At 35.3% G+C, this 21,118-nt stretch overlaps 4 protein-coding genes and 1 long non-coding RNA gene across 7 annotated transcripts in view; 2 read left to right on the forward strand and 3 right to left on the reverse strand.

Moving 5' to 3' along the window:
* The window catches only part of LOC145941778 (uncharacterized), a 186,510-nt gene that overhangs the window by 92,502 nt on the left and 72,890 nt on the right, over positions 1 to 21,118 (reverse strand). The window lies entirely within an intron of this gene.
* The window catches only part of LOC145941782 (uncharacterized), a 216,563-nt gene that overhangs the window by 85,807 nt on the left and 109,638 nt on the right, over positions 1 to 21,118 (forward strand). The window lies entirely within an intron of this gene.
* LOC145941891 (mitochondrial import inner membrane translocase subunit Tim17-B) lies at positions 1,597 to 3,003 on the forward strand. 2 transcript variants are annotated; one of them, XM_083048279.1, is made up of 2 exons: positions 1,597 to 1,743; positions 2,213 to 3,003. In XM_083048279.1, the coding sequence occupies exons 1-2, from the start codon at positions 1,611 to 1,613 to the stop codon at positions 2,713 to 2,715; spliced, it is 636 nt and encodes a 211-aa protein (XP_082904405.1). In that variant the 5' UTR covers positions 1,597 to 1,610; the 3' UTR covers positions 2,716 to 3,003. The 2 variants fall into 2 exon arrangements, with proteins under 2 accessions (XP_082904405.1, XP_082904406.1); XM_083048280.1 differs by lacking the exon at positions 1,597 to 1,743 and adding an exon at positions 1,762 to 1,914.
* Positions 3,015 to 3,694, reverse strand: LOC145941892 (uncharacterized). The gene is made up of 2 exons (XM_083048281.1): positions 3,488 to 3,694; positions 3,015 to 3,369 (listed from the first exon to the last, which is right to left on the reverse strand). Exons 1-2 carry the CDS (start codon positions 3,608 to 3,610, stop codon positions 3,148 to 3,150), a joined length of 345 nt encoding a protein of 114 aa, XP_082904407.1. The 5' UTR covers positions 3,611 to 3,694; the 3' UTR covers positions 3,015 to 3,147.
* Positions 5,323 to 19,212, reverse strand: LOC145941774 (uncharacterized). 2 transcript variants are annotated; one of them, XM_083048061.1, is made up of 3 exons: positions 19,129 to 19,212; positions 17,761 to 18,729; positions 5,323 to 6,856 (listed from the first exon to the last, which is right to left on the reverse strand). In XM_083048061.1, the coding sequence occupies exons 1-3, from the start codon at positions 19,151 to 19,153 to the stop codon at positions 6,372 to 6,374; spliced, it is 1,479 nt and encodes a 492-aa protein (XP_082904187.1). In that variant the 5' UTR covers positions 19,154 to 19,212; the 3' UTR covers positions 5,323 to 6,371. The 2 variants fall into 2 exon arrangements, with proteins under 2 accessions (XP_082904187.1, XP_082904188.1); XM_083048062.1 differs by having other exon boundaries at positions 17,761 to 18,695; positions 19,129 to 19,206.

A 21,118-nucleotide genomic window follows, 5' to 3' on the forward strand; every position in this document is an offset into this window, starting at 1 on the left:
TAAAATAATTCTTTATAATAGGTACAAGTTTTCTATACAAATATAAGCAAATTCAATGATTTTATTCCTAGATATTAGATTAATCGAAACTTTTCTGTTTTTTGCTTTTTGTTTCTTTAAATAAAATCTTAATGAACTTTTTAATGAACAAAGATTTTATTCAATCTTAATGAACTTTTTAATGAACAAAGATTTTATTCAAAGTACAAGAACAAAATAAATTTTTTTTTCTACCAGAAAATATTAAATACATACATTAATCATTGATAATAATCTAATATATCTTTCTGTAATTTATAACTCGTAATAATATTAGCTATTTATATACATATATATATATATCTTTTTATATTTATTTTATGTATATATATATTAAAAGAATAATTTATTTGCAATTCAAGAAATGATTGCCATTTAAAATTCTTACATATTCAAAATGTCAATCAATCGGGGAGGGGCGGGGAAATTATTTCGTTTATATAGCGCACATTTATACATAAACGAATATAGTGCTATAACTTTGCTCGTAAAAGCTTTCACATCGAGTAAGATGAGCGTGAATGGTTTTATGTTGGAAACTTAATTTTATGATATGTGGTAAGATTTATATCGCAAGATATACTTGTCAATATGTGTAGATAATCGTTGGCGATGAAATAATATCCGAAGGATAACCCACGTTTATTCAGACACGGGTTTGAATTTTGAATTTGAAATATATCGATGTGTGGTCGACATATCGCATGCTGATCTCTATTATACTTGCTATCGATAAAATAATATTATCAGCTGGCTTAAGGGGATGCTGACCCTTAAAAAATTTCTTTATATCTAACAATATATAATATGCTATTTAGTATATATTAAATTTTTGTGTATATTTTAGAATTCTATTTTTAAATTGGTGCAATGTATTTTTACGTTGCCAACAATCAACATTGGAAAACCTTACATGTTGATTGTTGGCAACGTAAAAATACATTGCACCAATTTAAAAATAGAATTCTAAAATATACACAAAAATTTAATATATACTAAATAGCATATTATACAGGGTGTTTCTAAACCTATGTCGGAGATTTTAAGGGCGTATTCTAGGGGTCAAAATAAGAAAAAAAAGTTCGTATAAACATGGGTTCAAAAATCCTTTCCCTCTGAGTTATAGCCTCCTAAAGTTGAGGGAAAAATCGAAAAATTAGCTCTCGGAGACTTTCACAGATCATTGAAATTTTGCAGTGTAATAATTAATAGTGACCTTTTACACATGAAACCATTTTTATGTGATTTTAACAATTTGATCCGACTTTGAGAAGGAGATATGGGGGGGTCCTAATTTTCATTTCTGAACCCATGTTTATAAGAACTTTTTTTTTTATTTTGACCCCTAGAATATGCCCTTAAAATCTCCGACATAGTTTTAGAAACACCCTGTATATTGTTAGATATAAAGAAATTTTTTCTAGAAACGTATAATCTAATTAAAAATATATATAATATATATGAGATTTATGTCATATAAAGTATTGCTTTTTATTATAACACTTGTCTCGTGTCTGACGCCACAGTGACAGCAATTTCGACAGATATGAATTGAAAGAAGGATTCTGTCGATGCTGTCGCGAAGGGGTTATGTTCGTCCGGAATGTCACGCCATTCATTCCTTTCAGGCGAAGACAAAGTGGCGTGTTGAATTTTTGCGCATCGGCTCCAACTCGGATCGATTATACGATATCGAATTATACGGTAAATGTCAGAAGAAATTATGTTGTTCTCAAGAATGTGATTTGCCATTGATATGTAATGAAAATTCGAAAGGTGTTACATGTGCCTTAGCTTGAAAACGAGGAGAAACGCTGCTCTAACCTCACTTGTATAACTGCGATAACTTTCGCAATTGTTTAACAAGATATAAATGTACGCCCTTACATAATGAGTTATATTAAATTCATTTTTTTTTTACACAAAATATTGGTGTGTATATTTAATATTTTTTAAGTTAATTTCAAAGTTAACCGTTTATATATAACTAACAAAGTAAAAAAAAACAATGCAAATGTGAAGTAATAATAATGATTTGGCTATAATTCTCTCTGGAATTTATTCTTGCTTAATCAAAGTTATGCTATTTTATCATAATTATGATAAATTATAATCTACATATGTAATAATTGTATCTTCAGTAAATTTATACTTTCATTATTTTTTATAATAGATCTTTGTAGAATGGAAGAATATGCAAGAGAACCATGTCCGTGGCGAATAGTGGACGATTGCGGTGGTGCCTTTACGATGGGTGTCATAGGTGGAGGAATCTTTCAAAGCATCAAAGGCTTCCGTAATGCACCAAGTGGTTGGAAGCAGCGTTTTACAGGCAGCGTTGTGGCAATCAGACAACGAGCACCCATAATTGCGGGAAATTTTGCTGTCTGGGGTGGGATGTTCTCCACAATTGATTGCACACTAGTCCACTTTAGGGGAGGAAAGGAAGATCCTTATAATTCCATCATCAGCGGGGCTGCAACTGGTGGAATTTTAGCTGCAAGAAATGGGCTACCAGCAATGGTGGGCAGTGCGATCATTGGTGGAGTGTTATTGGCTCTGATAGAAGGTGTAGGAATTTGTTTCACACGTATTTCTGCCGAACAGTTCAAACCACCAACGCTGGTTGAAGATCCATCGCAATTTGGCACACCTCCGCAAGGCTATCCATCATAATGCTCAACCAAATTGTTTAGACTTATTTTAAATTAGAATGAAATGTTCAAGTATAACGATATTCTTTCCAACAATATTTCACAGCAAAATATGCTTGAGCGTCTCCTTTTGCCAGTGTTAAATTTGTGTGCAGTCTAGAGATTTTGGACTTAAGATCAAATAATATTTTGTTGTTTTCTTATCACTGTATTTTCCTTTGTACCTTTTAATTAAGCTATCAAACATGGTTATTGTATAATGATATATCCTGTAAATATCTATAAAATATAAATAACAAAAATGAATGTACAGATATCAGATAATTTTTTTAGTGCATTTTATTATAAATTATTAATACTTCACATTTGTATAAAATTATACATGCTAAAGTATAATTAAGCCTTTCAGGGCATTAATATAGCGTAATTAGTAATGAATCTAAATTTAAGCATGTTAAAGTGATGACAAGAAGTCAAGATCATCATCTTCAAACTCTTCGAAATCATTCAGAGACGGTGCTATGGATAAATCTAACTTTTGTTGTGTTAGATCATTTAGATCCTCGGTACCTGGCTCAGTCTTCACACAGTCTTTTTCTATTGGCATATCTGGCAATATTTCTTGTTTTGTACATTTTGGCCCAAATAGAGAATTTCTCAAATGTAATCGCTCAACCTATAAAATTATTTAAAAAATTTTTTTATTTCTTTTTTATTTACACATCAGGATTATTAATTAAAGCGTTTCCTACAATATTTTAATTATATATCTAAATTTTTATCTGCAGATATACCTGTAAGGCGAGTATTTGTTTTTCAATCTTAGATAATATGTCAGTCAAAAATTGCTTTTGATTCATTAATCGCTTACGATATGTCTCCATTTCCGTTGGAGAGATTCGTGTTTCCTTACTCATTATTGGAATCAGTTGTAGCAGAAATGACGAAAAGTAAATATGCAGGGTTATGTGCTTTACTCATCGAACGACTCTTCTCTTGTCGTAGGCAAGCGCCATCTAAAGCATGACTTCCAATTTCAGGGTACATGGTACGGTCGATATATAGATGTGTGTGTACGCGCGTGTATGTATTAATATAATATATTCCCTATATATTTTCTCATAAATATATTATAAAATATATATAATAAAAAGATAATGTAGAAAATAACTTAAGGCCCTTGCACAATGCTAGGCGATAGCGATAGAATAGCATCTATTCTCTGTTCCTATTGGTGGAATAAAAAATATTCACCAATAGAGGAATAGAGAATAGGTACTATTCTATCGCTATCGCTATTCCTATCGCTATCGCCTAGCATTGTGCAAGAGTCTTTACAATCCCAATATAATTATTGCTGAATCTGCAAACGATAATATAAATAATGAAATAAAATATATATGTATATATATTTTCCCTAACAGCACACATATCCGAAAGACGTTCAGAGGACATCCAGAGGACATCCCAACATCCTCTGGATGTCCTCTGAATGTCCCTTGAACGTCTTTCGGATATGTGTGCTGTTAGGGTTATGATAAAAAATAAAATTCTATAAACGAAAAGATTATTTTGACACATTTTAAGTTCTTTTTTATCTGGAACAACATAAATAAAGAGCATCACAATTAATACAATAATATTTTATTCTTTCTACAGAGATCTACATAGTATTATATAGGCTAATGACACTTTATTTAATATAATAGGAATGTTTTTAGGTACAGAGCAAATGGACCACCATTTATGTAATTCACATAAATATGTACGATTATGCTAATTTGTATGTGTTTAAACGTGCGAATTAATTTGAGTAGGACACGAATTTTCATGATAGTTTCGCTGCAGTTACGTTGCCTTTAAATTCTTGTTGGTAGGACTTACTATAAATATTCCCTTTTTCTGGAACTTTATCTGAGAATTATCAATTAATTTTATTGGCCCATAGTCTTTGTGTAGAATATTATTTACATATAAATACATGCACACAACTCTTGGGCGGGAATTGGATCGAGAGACAAAGAGAGAGATCTACGCAGTCATTATAGATTATCTCCGTTAAACGATTATTCGCGAGATCTTGTGATTATCAAAGATATTTCTATTCACTATTGCGTTATCGCGCGCCAAGATAAATATTATAAAGACAGATTGATCTAATTTGGCGCTTTAGGATTTACGGAAATTTCCTATATCCCCGCGAATAATCAATAGAATAATCAATTATAAATTATTTTATTATATAAATCTTTTTTTTTTTAATTCAGAATCAAGTTGGCGCACAATATATTCTTTATTATATTTCTCTGACAGCGATATTTTAACATTTCAACACTTAGGTATTGTTTCATCATGTTTAAAACTACTATGAACATTTCAGTAAGATAAAGTTAACTCTTCCAGTATCAGATTGAATATAGAATCTTGAAATATTTTTTCGTTATTTTTCATTCTTAGTTTAGTTTTGAAAATGAAGAAGACCCGTGAGAAATACTTTTATTTTATTAATTATTTTAATATTTATAATTTCAATATTTTGTATAGATTATATATATAGTGTGCTATAAATTGTCATTAATAATGCATATAGCTCTAAATATTTTATACTGATTGTGGAATATACAAACAAATTTTTTTGAAGAAATCGTTGCCGAAAATTTATTAATTACAAGGTACTGGAAGGGTTAAGAAATAATTGGATGATAGAATACAATCGCTATCATCTCGTCTTTAATATGGAAATGTGACATAATTGATGTTACTTTATTCATTTCGTACATTTGAATTAGAACAATTCATTTACAACTGTACATTGAAATAAAATTTAGTACGGTCGAAAAAAGATGATGGAGAACATTATACATTAAATACGTTGTTGACATTTTGAGATCAGTTGAAAAATTTGGAGTATAATCGCTATATTTATATTAATATAAATGTCGGAAGAAGCGGACGAGTGTGAGTAGTATATTTTGAAACTTTTTAAAAAATTAAAACTAGAAATTAATAAACGATGTTCGATCACACAGCAGCATTTAAAAAATTTACAACTATAAATATCGCTCTATTAATACGAAAACTGAGGTACATGGTAACATTGGAATTTGGATTGGAATTCTCGAACTTATACATACAATTTTACAAGACGCATTGAAAACTAAATTAAATATATGGAATAAATAATATGGAAAATTAATATACTTAAAATATAACTTAATGTTTAATGCACTGATTGAAAGAAAAAGAATGAAGAATGAAGAAAACATGCAATATAATACCGTATTGAACTCTTTCGAAGCTACACGCCACTTCGCAAGTCGGGATCATCCGTATACAATATGATGGAATCAGAGAAACCAATGTCACATTCTATTCATAGTTTAGAAACGGGAAGATAGAGACGTATCCCCCGTATATACACATATATATCACATACCTCTACTTTCAAGATACGGAATGACATTACTCGTCTTATAAAGTCCACGGTATTACATTCACGATGCAGCCTGAAAGAATAAATTAGAAAGTGGTTTCTATATAGCTGCAGTAAATTGTCACGATTCTCATTGAACTTCTGGCCTCTCTCTCGGATTTCCGAAGCAGGACCAGATAGAGCTTTGCGATCAGCTTGTTGAATCATAAACTATAGTGCCGTTCATTACTGCAGCAGAAATCGCGTCAATCCTTGGAAGATGGAGGTGATTCCCTACTGTTGTCACTAGTAAAGCTGGATAAGCCGAGGCCGCCGATCTCGTGGCTGGACGAGCCCGTCGGTGAGTTGCTGCTGCTCCTCGCACCGCTCAAGGCCGTCACGTTCGTGCTATCCGCCGGTATCAGGCCCTCCTTCATACGCTTCTTCTGCTTCATACGTCTGTTCTGGAACCAGATCTTCACCTGTGTCTCGTTCAGCTGCAGCGCGGAAGCGATCTCGATGCGTCTCGCTCGCGTCAGGTACTTGTTGAAGTGAAACTCCTTCTCCAGTTCGGTCAGTTGTTTATTCGTGAAGTTCGTGCGTCCGGTATTGTTGAAGCTACCAGCGATGCCGGCCAACGAACCGGCGATACAGTTCACTGTTCCACTCGCGGTACTTCCGTATACCGAGGAACTTGGTCCAGCAACTGTACCGCCGCCGTACTCGATCGCGTTCGGGTTCGCTTTCGTCGCTGAAACAAAAATTTTTTATTACTTTTGCTATAATAAATATAGGGCGCACATAATAATTATAGACAGATATTATTGAATTAGACAATTGACTGAATATCGTAGGCATTTCTTGATCAACCTTTTTAGCGAACATTGAGCGACTAAAAATGAAAGGCTTCTTATGAGGCAAAAATATCAGTAAATAAGAAAATCGTAATTTCTGTTTTTTTTTTAAATTCCAATTGCATATCTTATTGCAATGTGATTCTAATTTTGAGTTTAATTGTCGAAATATCTGTGAAAGAATTTTTGTCGGCCAGTCTTGCTTAGGACTTAAAAATTTATTTGAAATAAATCTCGTTAAAATAAGTAATAGATAGAGTAATAAAATATCCTTGGGGTGATAGGACAACTCTCTTATAAATATCAAAAACGGTAACAAAAGCGATATCCTCGTTGAACGAAGACGTTTCTGCTGTGTGTGTTTTCAATTCGGAGATAATCTGTTAATTGTAAGTGATAGAACGCGCGCAACAGACGCGAATGCAATATGTGTCGAATCAAGATCAAGTCAAATCCTTTAAGTGACGTTTGCCGGCCATAACAGCTGGTCACTATCCGGGGAGGGCAGTTTTAGGGAGATGACCTGTGCAAAGCTGAAGGAACGATAGGGTTGTGCCCTAAATCTGGATCAAATTGCATCAGCTGTAGAGCAAACATCCGCAATCACTGCGCCGTTACGTGAAATTTTTGATTTTTTTCGTTTCATTGCGATGTTTTTATATATACAATTTTTATATATATAAAATTTTCAATATTCAATCCGACTGTTTTATAAGGTAAAGATAAATTTTTGGTTCGAGAGACAGATGATACAATTAAAATATTGAGGACAAAAGTGGCGCCGCTTTAAACAGAAGGACGAGGATACATTATGAAAATTAGATTGTTATTTAGACTACGGTATGTAGTCAGTCAATTTACTTAATGGCAGGGGATGGACGAAACTGTCAAGCCACCGCCTTAAAGTCACATCTTCCCCATTATGTACATTTTTCCTTCGACATCTTTAGCTTCGCCCTTCGATATTTTTATAATACATTTTCGTTTGATCTGCTCTAAAAAAATTATAATATTCTAACACTTTACGTATAATATATATAAAAATCAGTTATACATATATCAGTTTATTATATATTTAATATATACATATATTATATATATAATACAAAATATTTTATATTCTCGTAAGATGGCTTTCGCGAATTTCCTAATATAACCGAAGAGATCAGTCACTTATACCGGAGGCCCTGAATTCAGTTTGCGGCCATTAAGCTTACGCTTTTCCAGGCCGAATAATAAACTTGGACAAGTTCTATTAGGCGTGCTAGTGCCAGATACAATGAAATGTTTCTCGTTTCCACGACTCATTCATCAATTTAGCACTTTAACGGGAGGACCGGCTACGGTGCCGTTGATTTTCTATACTAACCTTCTTTAGCAACAACGAAGGCATCGTATTAATGAAATGCAGAAGAAGGATCTATAATAAATTCCGTTAAATTATAATGGCATTGTCAATGCCATCGTAATATGAGTGCTCGCTAAATAAAAAAAAAAAAATCTGCACTGTGCCTTTTAATTTACAATTAAACTCGAGAGAAATGAACGAGATTAAATCTCTCTTTTCTCTCTCTCTCTCTCTCTCTCTTTCTGCGTTATCACAATTATCGACAGTAAGTTACGTTCATGCATTCGTGACGTAGAAATTATATCGTGAGCACGCATCGAATAATATCCTTAAGGCAGTGGCCTCTCTAATGCCTTATAAGTTGAACGTTATACATTGTATGCAGAAATTAACATATACAGTTACAGTATAGTTGCCGATGCGGGGAAACACTTGTTTCGCGGATTAAATTCGTGATATCGACAAAGTGGGAAAGGGTTGGTATTCAGGAGCAAGGAAGTCCCTAATAACGCTGAGTCGAGGGGAAGGCGCATTGACACCTCTAATTATCTTCCATAAGACATGTGGGTGCACCCTCAGAATCACCTTTTACGCCACTGTGATTATATTGTCACTACCGAATCCTCTGTAATTACGCGAGGGGGATTTAATCGGGGCTGTTGCATAGATTTTTCAAGGAGGAAGAAAGAAAAAGATTACGAAGAAATTATTAATATCACTCGCGATCTATCGCAGATCTGAAAACGCTATCGTAGATAACAGCGATAATGAAAGAAAAAGAGTTACTACGACGCAGTTAAAAGACTTTCTTTCAATAAGATATCGCTGTCTTTGTTTCTAATTATAAACCATTGAATTATCAAGATACGATGCATATATTTATTTAGGAACTTGGGTAACTGGCGTTGATGCGTATAATCCGGACATTAGATACAAATCAAATACAGCTGGATCCTGAATACACCCTACAAACGTTTTACGTCGATAAAAAAAGAACGTTCTTAAAAACGATTTTACAGGTATTTCGCAGCCATTTTTGGTTTCGGATACGCGCATATATTGACTATTAGAGTCCAGAAAATTCTGTGAATTAGGAGAGACATCAGTGCGCCCGTATATCTCTATCCTCTTTGTAACATAATACACAAGCATCTTGTATTCTTCTGCGTGTGTTTACCATCACCTTTCCTTACGTCATCCGAGGCTAGAACGTCCCCACGGCTTTTAGCCTTTGAATAATATTTGAATTGCGTAATGTTCCTTGAAAAGAGGGGGAGATCGTCGACGCATAAGAGCAGATGATCCTGTATGATCAAGGGATTGACTTTTCGCAAGTAGCTACCACTTTTTTGTAAATAATAAAAAAATCATTTTTGGTTACATATATACCAGAAAGAAAGATAAAAAATATATGAAGTGAAATATATAGTAATTCTCTTAAAGAGAGAGGACACATGATTAATCAATGTAAATAATAACAAATTAATTAAATAATGAAAGAATTAATTAATTAACAAATTAAAGATTATTGGTAAAAGTGCATCTTCAGATTTTGTAATATTTATAATAGTCACATCTCCCCTTTTCCTTCCTTGAGATATTTTCGCGGTTCGATAATCATCCGTGACGCGCAAAAACAGAAGTGAGCGAATTTCTAGATATGTATGTTTATGGCGAGAGTACAATTGTTTTTTTTTTCTTTTTTATAACTTCTTTATGTTTCGATATATTTAGCACATATGTTTTTTCCTTTCTCCCACAGTTGCCTTGATAAGTAATAATATTAAGCCAGGTGAGATTTCATCGAGGCGGTAGCTTTGAACGAAGGTAGATTAGCGTGCACACGCGGTTAGTTAGAAGCCAAGCCACACTTAAGCAAAGCTTACACCCTCACACGAGTTTACGCATTTGTATGCTTCAATGTATTACGTTGTTAAATTAATATCGAACAAATTGCAATTTTGTATATTTGATTCACGTATACGCAAGTAATTGCACTTTACTTTCGTGAGACGCAAAATTTTTATATTTTTCTTAATATTCTACTGTATTTATCAATTTTGTTTATTATCGCGAATATGTTGTAAGTTGAATATTTTTTTATTTATTGCACACAAATACTGCAGACTTCATATATTGGATTTTTTAGCAAAAAAATATATTAAAACTTTTGAATTTATGTGCATTCCCTGTTGCATGTCGTATCGACACGCTCACTTTGTAGACTGACTTTGATAAAATCACCACTGAGATCAGTGTGAAGTAACTTAGTAGTCAGCAGAATGACGACAAGATGTATCAGCAAGTGTTACGAGATACGTGATTTAGCACATCCGGCTGCCTGCTGGCAAATGGTTGCAACGCAGGTTACGCGCAAGAATCGAAGCCGTTGATTTCAATGATGTAATTTCCGTATAAATTTAATTGCGACCGAAATAGGCATGGAAAAAAAGTTTGTTAAGAATTTTTAAAAATTTATATTTGTATCTCACACATATCTGATACACATATCGTGGCTTCTTCTCTCAGAATTATATTTTTGATGCGAACGTAATGAAAATTGATATCTTTGCAGTCGATATTTATTTTTTTTATTTTTCTTATTAATTTTTTTAAGTATAAAAGAAATTAATGTTGCAAAATTCTTCAGGTACGAGATCCCCTTGCTGATTATTTTCGCCGCAATTGAAACTCACGGAAATTGCACTTCAACCCTCGATCGTGTCGAGGATTTAAGGAATACGCGAGACAAATTTTCCGAATCACCTGATCCAACGAAAAAATTCATTTTCGCGGGGATATCCATCTAGGTGGATTTATCGCTAAGAACTGACAAAACGATTGCGTCGGCACGGTTCCTTCCATTCGCAACCCCCTTGTCAGTCATCGTCATGCCCCGTCGGCCGCGTTGATTTCAGCATTATGATAGGTAATATCCTGAGTCACAGTCGAGTACGAAAAGGCTACGTTGTGTACCACATAACGGGCGTACGCGAAAGGCGTGCGTGCAGCACGTTCGACATTCACACCCCCGGGGCTCCCCTGAAGAACGCGTTCGTGTGTATGTATATGCGTTCGTGAGTATGCCCGGAGCATTTCCCGCTGAAATTAGGCTCAGCACGACACTTGGCGGGGGTCGTTGATAAGTTTCGCGCGCTTTCTTCGCAACAGCTCGCCCTCCCCGAGCCTTATTGGCACAGGTGCTTATTGCCTTCTCTCCGACGCGCTTCTTCGGCGTGAAATTTTTTTATTCCAAGTTTTACTTTTATACTATATTATGCAAGATACGAGAAAACTTGTCATATACTGCAATTACCTCTGTGCATGCGAGGAGAAAATTAATATCGCAAAACTTGGCTATAATTTATCTTTTTAGCAAGTAAAACTCTTGTTAAGTCTCTTGTTAAAATCATAGAAGTTATTTCCCGTTACGAGATGAGGGCTCGGATAAAGATCGTGACGTTCGAAAATCGTGAACGGTTCTCTAATGTGGTGTGTAGAAACGTTCGCGTAAAAGTCAGCGCCAAAAAAGGGACACGTAAATATCGCATCGAACAATTGAGCCGCTGAAGGAAGATCGGGTCGGGTCGAGCCGTCGCGTCGGCGGAGAGCGACGCGGAAATGAAAATCACCATGAGGCGAGACACGTGGACAGCGTTGTTGGCGGCGGTTGTCAGAGTCCGGAGTAGAGCCGGTGGTGGCCGGCGCTCTGTAGGACGAAGGGGTGAAAGGGGGGAAAGGGAGGGTAAGTGAAGAGGGAGGAGAGGAAGGGGGGTTATAGAAAGACGGCCGGCCAGAGGAGGGTCAGTTGCTGCCAGGGTTGTTGCGGGATCCGGGGTTGCCGGGTTCGGCGGGTGGCAGCCCGGGTGGAAACACGCGAACGATCCTCTGATCCCCTCGCGAGATATCGGGCCACTCACTCACGCGTCCGCCGGCGACCCTAGCGGAGCCGAGCGGCGAGCAACATGCCCAGCCAGTTGTTCGACTCTACCCACAATCTCTGTTCCTCTCTCTCCTTCGTTCTCTCTGTCCGTCTCTCGTGCCCTGCCACGTTTTTTCTCTTTCTCTCTATCGCTACCTTGTGCTCGACTTTCTTCCTCTTTCTTCTTTCTGAATCGGACACTGCCTTCTTCAGCATTTATCTCGCTCCTTTCCCAATCCAATGCCGTCTCTCTATCTTCTTCGCCGCGATGTATCGTGCCTCTTTTTTCGTCTTCACAGACTCTATCTCCTGTCTGCCGCCCTACCTTCACTTTCTCCTTCTATTTGCGCGTTTTATTCCCATCGTTATAACGTTGTCTCGGTCTCTCCCCAAGTTCAGGGCTGGCGTGCACGACCGTCGACGCCCCGTTTTGCGGTTTCAAGTCCCGCGGGATAACTTGATCGGAGAGATTTTCCGGAAATTTTTACATTTAACGAGCGCGTCTGTGCTCTGATATTAATCCGTACCCGATAGGATTGCTGCTATTCGTGCGACCGTAGTCACGAAGCATTTTTGTTTATCAATCGATAAGACGGTACGTTACGTAGTACGCATGTTTAGAGACAAGTAATGTGCAATAAAACTCATAAAGAAATCTTTTTCGTGATTAAATATAAAAAATCCATCATATGTAAGAAATCAATCTTTTCTTTCCCACAGGAAAGATTTGATATTATTAATTTCGCTCTAATCAACATAATGCACAATGCTTTCCTTGCAATACTTATTTTACATATATATATATATATAATGATATACACAATATATAATGATAAACAATATACTTGGCTATCTAAGCGCGTGACTAGAAGGGTAAGAAAGTTAACGAACGGACGGTGAATTTTATAGGTTTTTCTCTTCTCTCTCTCTCTTTTCCTCGTCGTGATGCCGCCCCTGCACACATATATTCGGTCGGGGCGTCGATAACGACATGCATATTTTAAGTCCTAAAAGGTGATAGTCTTCGAGGAAGCCGGGATAACGCCGGACGTGGGAAATAGCCCATGAAGTGTTCCCAATTATTATTATTTATTTCATACTTATTATGAATAAATATAGACATGAAAATATATAGGGGCTTTCTTCATCTATAGTTACGCAATAGTTTGTAGCAGGATCGAAAAAATACCTTACATATTCTACATGATAAAATATTGTTTATTATTGTTTAAAATATTATTGTTTATTATTATTTATATACGTTTTAGATTTTATTTTATAAGAATTAATTTTTATTTTAATTCGAGAAAACTGAGATTTATTGTCAAGAGAGTTTTGAAAAAATTATATAATATTCGATACTATATATGCAGAGAAAAACACACAGATTCTTTTTATATGATCACATCAATGATGACAAAAAATTTTATAAAAACATATACAATGCAAAATACGTAATAAAAATAAAAACGAAGATGCAAATACTGCGAAATCGAGAGAAGTAATGAGATGTGTTTGCGTGATGACATAAGAACTATTATAATTGTGATGAATCCGACGATTTGCACCGACCTTTACTCTAGGCATATTGGCTTTACATCAGGAGATAAAAATATACTAGAGAGTAATAAGCAAATAAAAAGAGAGATATATGTATAATATTCTTTAAATAAATTTTCTGACTAAACTCAATTTAATTTTTTTAGTATTATAATTACTATGCAACTATATCATAATATCCGCTGCATTATATCATCACTGCAGCTGTTATATTGAGTTGCGTAAGTAAACGCGAGTTATAGAATATAAAAGATTCTTATCTATTATTGATGACACTTGCGGAAGAGATATTATACTATATTGTGATGTTCAATATTATCGATTACATTTGTTGCATTATTTTTACGTATCGAGATATTGCAACACGCTGACAGACTGGGACTTTCAACAGAAAAGGAAATTCTCCATTTTACCGTGACGAGGATACGGAATTATTACTGCTGTGTTACGAGGGGACGTTCGTTTTGTCTCACTTCTTTCCGCACGGTATTGCCAATCTCGCTATTGAGTATAGAGAGAAGAAATCGAGTTTAGTATGATAGATTGGGCGGGTTGACAGCATCACACGACGGTCCTTCCGTCGTGATGCTGTCTCGCTCCAATCTTGACTAAGGGTGGTCCACACCGGGCGCGTCCCCATAGAGACCCTCTATGTTGAATCCCCGAAGCATGTTACGGAGGGAAGACGGAGCGCTATTGTAAGTCCTTGGCCAACCAAAAAAGTTAACCAACCAAAATCTACTGAAATCGCCCCACTACTCTGCTCCGCCCATCTCGTTATTTCTCTCGAAAATATTTTTCGCACTCTATATACATATACATATATTTACATTGCGTGCTTTTTTTAACCGACTATAAATGTAATTGATTCATTTACTTTTATCACATTTCGTAAAAATAATTTTTGCCCTTGTTTAGTGACGTTGCGGCTGTGATGATATGTATGTGATTGAATATATAATCCTATATATATATATTATTTAGATATTTGATCATTTGTTTAATATTATTAGTTCTATATTATTTGTTTTATAATTTGATATACATATGTGTCTCATGTTATTTTATAAGATTTCTCTGCCCAATGAAATTAATTATTATATTAATAAATGTACATAATGATAGTTATAAATAATGATAGAGACACAGAGAGAAATATTGAATTAAAAAAATATTAAATCTTATCCAATATATTATGGCATATTATGAATGTAATTACATTTCGCGATATTCAAAATTATGATAGACATGTTAAAGAAAATTGAATCGTATATTAAGAACATCGGGACGTAATAGCAGGAGTAAAAACGAGAGGGGTTAAACGAGGGTGACAAAGTTTCATTTCGGTTTGCATGCTTCGCTGCAATAAACGTCAGTCCCTCTAACGCCTACGATGGCGTTATTAATTCGATTATAATGAGCTATTAAGTGAAACGCTGGTAATCCCGACAAGCTCCATCCAAACGACTAAGCTCACACTCATTCTCCGAGTTAGAGGAGATTGCGGGGAGTACCATGGCCGTTAAGCAAATTAGTGTGCATAGTTAGGGGAACTGTTCCGGTCTTTTAGCCGTTATTTTCATTGAGCCACGCTACGTCACTTTTTCATGGTCATCAACTCGACATTGCAACAGTACGCAGACATTTTTCTAAATCGTGTCCCCCTTCCCCCCTCTTGCAAAAATATATTAATTAAAAGAATTATAATATACACGCAATATCTATTAGATATGTATTATATTATATATATCTTTAACGAGATATATTGTTTCAACTACTTTTTTAATTATAAATATGTAATTGAATCTGTGGATAATTCTCTTTCCGTGAATTAAAATTCAATCAATTTGCCACAAATAAAATCCGATAATTTCTTTTATTATAAAATAAAGAGATATTTACCTATAAATATGTTAATAAATATATTCAAGAGGGAATTGACAAATATATGATGGTTTTCTCATAATCAATATATTAAAGTTTTATTTGAGTATATTTGTTTAATAAATGAATTATCTTATCAATGTCAAAAATTAATCTGATAAATTTGAGTGTAAGACGGTTTTACTTAAACGCAGGTCTTATCGTAATCTGTAATGTTTCCGCTACTATTGTACAATCTAAATTCAATACGTCACGTTTAAACACGTAAAGATTGTCGTCAAGATTCTTGGTATTTATAAACATGTGTCTGTAAACAATTTGCTTATCGCATTTTATACGTGAGAAATATTTTTTATTAATCTTGTACGATTTAAATCTTAGATTTGCAATGAATAATATCTGAATATGCATATTATATATATATATAAAATTCAATTAAAGTAAGCAAAAGTATATAAAAAATATCTAGTATGGAATACACAAGTTGTGTATAACGATACGCATTTTGATATTAGGAATAACTTTCTTTCATCTTTTTGATTTATAATAGTAATGAAAAAATATTCTCATAGCATTGAACATTTTCTGTTACTCGTTTTATGTGTACACAATCTTATCTATTGAATTTATGATACGCAAGGCGTAAATGAAAGTAGTCGAATTGTAGGGTAAGATAACATGTATACTGATAAACTTTTTGTTAGAAATATCTTGGGGAATATCGTTTATCCTACAATCCATGAGTATAGTTAGCTTTATAAATGATAATGATAATACGGGTCTATTATTATGAATCCATTTACTACCCATTTATTATGATTGCATTTACGATAAAAATGTAATTACGATAAAAATGTAATTCGTTAATAATAAAGTCAAAAGCAGATTTAAAAATAGCCGAGCTATCTGATAAATTTAATTCATTCAATTTAACAAATTTTTAATTAAATTCTTTAAAATTAATAAGTCAAATAAATATATTGTAAATCTCTCTCTTGCTTTCTCTCTCTCTCTCTCTCTCTCTCTCTCTCTCTCTCTCTCTCTCTCTTTCTCTCTCTCTATTAAAGAGACTTCTGATAAGATAAAAGAAAATCAATAAGAAATACGGTAGCAAATTGCAGACTAATGACATTAAGGTCGTACGTACAAGGCTGGTATTATTGGGCAGTGCGCGTATGATTAATGATTATGGCAAACCGGGATTACGTCGCACTTTATTAATTCTCATACATACATACATACAGATTGTTTGAAAGCCACTGACTTGACGATTACCGAGCAGCATGTTACATTTTGTCTCTGACAAACTGTCCGCCTTGTTTGTCAATCTTAATTGAGGACTATCTTCGTAAAAACTGTTGATCTTCGATCAAGTGTTATTTTAAAGTACTACTTCGGTGCTCTCTGAATTTATGTAAAGTATCCTCAACAAGATGCGATTGAAATAAATTGTGCTTCTAGGAACTTAGATTGTTTTACTGATGATCAGTGAATTCTACAAGCTTTAAAAATTTTCAAGTTATTAAAAAATTAATAATATAATTCTAAAAGTTAAAAGAAGTTATTTAATTTTAAATATACATTTTATATAATAATTATTACATTTAAAATTAGTAAATGTAAACATTGAATGTAATGATTATTTAAGTAAATGATAAATTACAATTATATTACACAAGTTATACGCGAGTCACACGGAAAGAACATTTTATTAGTAAGTTTTCTTGTCCAAAAAAAAAAAAAAAATATTAGCAGTTTATTAATTAAACGTATAGTACGTATAATAATTTCTGATCTGATTTGTGAGAGATGTTTACTACGTTCACACTTGAGTTTAATTGAATTCCGCGACATAATTTTTTTAACTTGAGGCACGCTAATTGGCAATGATAGCTTCTCAAATAACAGGGCTACAGGGTAAGATAGACAGCAATGATTCTGCATCTTCATACTTGAAGCTAATCAAGCGATGAACGAGATTTAACGAGTGGCTACCGGATCGCGCCCACAGAATACCTAATTTCACGCTAGTTTGCCCGCGATACATAGGCGCCGACTCGACTGGAAATTTGAAATCATGCACTTACCGACTGGTTTAGGTACGTTTCTCTTGACTTGCATCCATTTGTAGGTTGGTACCTGCGCTTGTTGTTGTTGCTGTTGTGAATGATGCGTATGCGAATGCTGCTGCTGATGATGATGGTGCCCGTGCTGATGGGGATGCTGAAGGTGGCCGGATTGCTGCAAAACGTGATAGGATGTCGCATCTGAATTCTCTTCCTTATAATGTCCCGGCGGGTGCGTGGAGAACTCGCTTTGCTGAATCTGCGTTTGATAGTGCAAGGATTCGTCCGACGACGACAATTGATGGAGGTAGTTTGAGGTGCCGCCGACCGCTATTTGATATTCCGGCTCGTGGTGATGGTGATGATGGTGGTGATGACTAGAGGACTGATGATGAAGTTGCTGATCGTGTTCCGTTCTTGGATGACTAGCTTGAAGTACCGTGGTTTGATGAAGGCTGCTGCCAACGGGCGGGTGGTGATGATGGTGATGATGATCTTCCCGGTAGGCAGGTTGCTGAACATGGTAACTTTGATGTGGATCCACCGAAGTTACCGTGTGCTGCTGTTGATTCGGATACGAAGATGACGCGTAATCCAGGTTAGTATAACTCAGACCGTTCTCCGAAGAGATTATTGCTGTGGTGGAACCATTCTCATGGAGAACGGCACCCGTCGGAGAATAGAAGCCTTGAGGCGGCGTACTGGACGATGTACCAGAGTCGGCGGTTAAGAAACTCTCGGAGGATGATGAAGAATATGGCGCCACTGCAGTCTGGGGGTAATAATGAGTTGGAGCTACCTCTGGAGAAGGAGGTACTGACACGTGACTGCCGACGGATGACGACTGATGATGGTGATGATGATGATGATGGTTTCCTTGACCCGAGAATACGTAGTTAGGATATGAGTCAGACTTGCCGTAGGTCCCGTACATGCCCATGTCCATCATCATCATCCTCGTAACAGAGAGACAAATCAATTGACCACCCACTATTTTGGTAATTGTTACGCGTACAGCCCAAGAAGAAAAGGAAACGAAAGAGACATGTTACTCATGACGACAGTCGTACACTATTTCCTTAATTGATTATTTCAACATTGTACATATATGTTTACTCTACAGTCCTCTTGTACAAATATATAAAACAGTAAACATTTACATTTGTTCAGTTAAACAAATTCACAAGATATGCACATGATTAGTCTGTACACAAAAACAGTTGTCACTGTGCACTAAAGCGATGTGGAAGATGTAACGACTTTTTAAAATTTTGCAACATGTATTCAGGATCCAAAAATTCGTATTTAGTATAGGAGTATTCCTTCGATAACCTTCATTGAGCACTTGAAAGTGCCAATTCGCAGGCACTACGAAACGTTAACCGTTACCCGCAAAAACAATCCATGCGGTCATTCATGCAGTCGATCCGTCCGACGTGAGTCGTTGGAGTGGACTGGTTAGGTGGACTGGTGGACTAGCGTAGCGGAAAGCTGCACACAGGTGAGACTGACCCGCAGTGGTCTGGCGTGTTCAAGTTTTCTTTCTTTCTCGCTCTCTCTCTTTCTCTCTTGGACGTACCACCCAGATGTAGAGTGGTGGTATCGGGCTGCGTGATGTTAGTTTTGGGGGAAGTCTCCATTATCGGTGGGCGGCACATAGAGGTGATCACGTGATGATGATTGGGCGGTTCCAACCAATCCTGGGCGAGTCTGCGCGCCCCGAGTCCACTACCTCATGATGGATCACCAGTGTGAATTTTATTTTTCGTTCCTTCTTTTTATCTGGCACGCTGCAGTTGACACTTATCGTCGGGGGGGTAGGAGCTGGGGTATTATATCTCGGTACCCACCTTCTATGCTATCCGGAGGCAGGCAACCTCCGCCCTTCTATCCTAGGTTGTTTTGTGCCTTCTGCCTTTTTTTCCTTCCACGCTCTTGACGGGTCCTTCTATGTACTTGCGTGTCTCGCTCGTCTCGAGGTACCAAGATACGACAACATCCTACGTTTTTATTATAACTTGACAGTTGATGGTTTAATTATAGTTGCTCTACTGTATACGTGATCGACGATTTTATCAGTAAATGTTGATAACCAGGTTGATAATTAAATTTTATTAATCTTTTAACGTTTTTTTTTTTTTTTTTTTTTTATATAAGTAAGCGAATATGTTTCTCTATCAAATACATAAAGTAGATAAAGTACATCTTTCCCTGATGATAGCTTCCGTGCAGATTTGCGTTGTTTAGAAAAAAAAGTGGAGATGGCTAATTTAATTTGGTAGCTGTGTCACGCTAATAAATAAGAAAGATATTTCAGTCACAGACGTACGACGCACGAAACAATTTGTGACTCTTCAGACTGCTGGGATATTCATCATCTTCACGTCGTCGAGACCCTGACATGACAATACACTACTTCTAGAGATATAACGAAGGACTAGGTCACATTCGACGCCAGGTCTCTGAAAAAAAATGTTAAAAGTTTCTTAAAATTTATTTAGAGTTTTATCTACTTAAAATCTTTCTTAATTAATATATATTTTTTTTATTAAATATAAAGATTACGTTTAAAATTACATTAAATTGTTTATTAAATAAAGAATCAAAGAGTCTTTGAAACATTAGCAAAACAATGAAAAAATATAATGTATAATCAGTTTCATATATGTGCCTTTCAGTAGCTAGATTGATCACCTCTACTTTTTTGTAATTTTTTAAATTTTAGTGTACTAGAGTACATGTTTAGTATTCTGGTACTAAAATTAAGAAATTTACAAAAAGTTTAGTTGATTAGTTTAGCTTCTGAAAAGCTCGTATACGAAACTGGTTATATATTATACTCTTTCGTTTTTAACTCATATTTTAAAGATGTTTGCCTCTCTATTTAATAAATAATTTAACTTAGTCTGAGATATAAATACATTATAATGAGTTTCCTTTCAAAATTTGTTCTGTTAAAAAGAAATAGACTTTAAATAAGAATCATATAGAATCTTATTGATATGTAACGCGATACACAATGTGGTTGAATAATATAATTAAATTTAAATATTATTAAAAGTGTCATATCTAAAAGTATATGTATAAGTATGATGATTACATTGATGGTCGAAGCAGTAGCTTTCCCCAATTATTGTTTAATGGACGGGTTGTAAACATTTTTTTGGCAACAAGAAGATCTGAAAAAGTGACAAGAGCTCGCTCGTCCGCAGGACGCGTGACGGCCCATGGGATATCTTCTACCCCATGCGAGAGCGCAGTGACAGGATGACACATTCCACCGTGAGAGTTTTAGAAGCATGATCCCGTATCAGCAGTTCAGTCAGAAGAGCTTATATCGAGGGCGCCACCTGCGGCCACCCGCGACATCCGGCCTGTT

This window comes from Prenolepis imparis, unplaced genomic scaffold, assembly GCF_030444845.1.
Source record: "Prenolepis imparis isolate NDT839.2.m4 unplaced genomic scaffold, iyPreImpa1.0 SCAF_10, whole genome shotgun sequence".
NCBI lineage: Eukaryota > Metazoa > Arthropoda > Insecta > Hymenoptera > Formicidae > Prenolepis > Prenolepis imparis.

Excerpts from the sequence above, each read along its gene's own strand:
- LOC145941891 (XM_083048279.1), top strand. The coding sequence starts at position 1,611 with ATGCTGTCGCGAAGGGGTTATGTTCGTCCGGAATGTCACGCCATTCAT. Across the intron at positions 1,744-2,212 it reads ATACGATATCGAATTATACG|ATCTTTGTAGAATGGAAGAA; the intron begins GTAAATGTCAGA and ends TTTTTATAATAG.
- LOC145941892 (XM_083048281.1), bottom strand. The coding sequence starts at position 3,610 with ATGAGTAAGGAAACACGAATCTCTCCAACGGAAATGGAGACATATCGT. Across the intron at positions 3,370-3,487 it reads AACAAATACTCGCCTTACAG|GTTGAGCGATTACATTTGAG; the intron begins GTATATCTGCAG and ends ATAATTTTATAG.
- LOC145941774 (XM_083048061.1), bottom strand. The coding sequence starts at position 19,153 with ATGACCGCATGGATTGTTTTTGCGG. Across the intron at positions 18,730-19,128 it reads CGCATGGATTGTTTTTGCGG|TGGGTGGTCAATTGATTTGT; the intron begins GTAACGGTTAAC and ends TTACCAAAATAG. Across the intron at positions 6,857-17,760 it reads AAACGTACCTAAACCAGTCG|CGACGAAAGCGAACCCGAAC; the intron begins GTAAGTGCATGA and ends TTTTTGTTTCAG.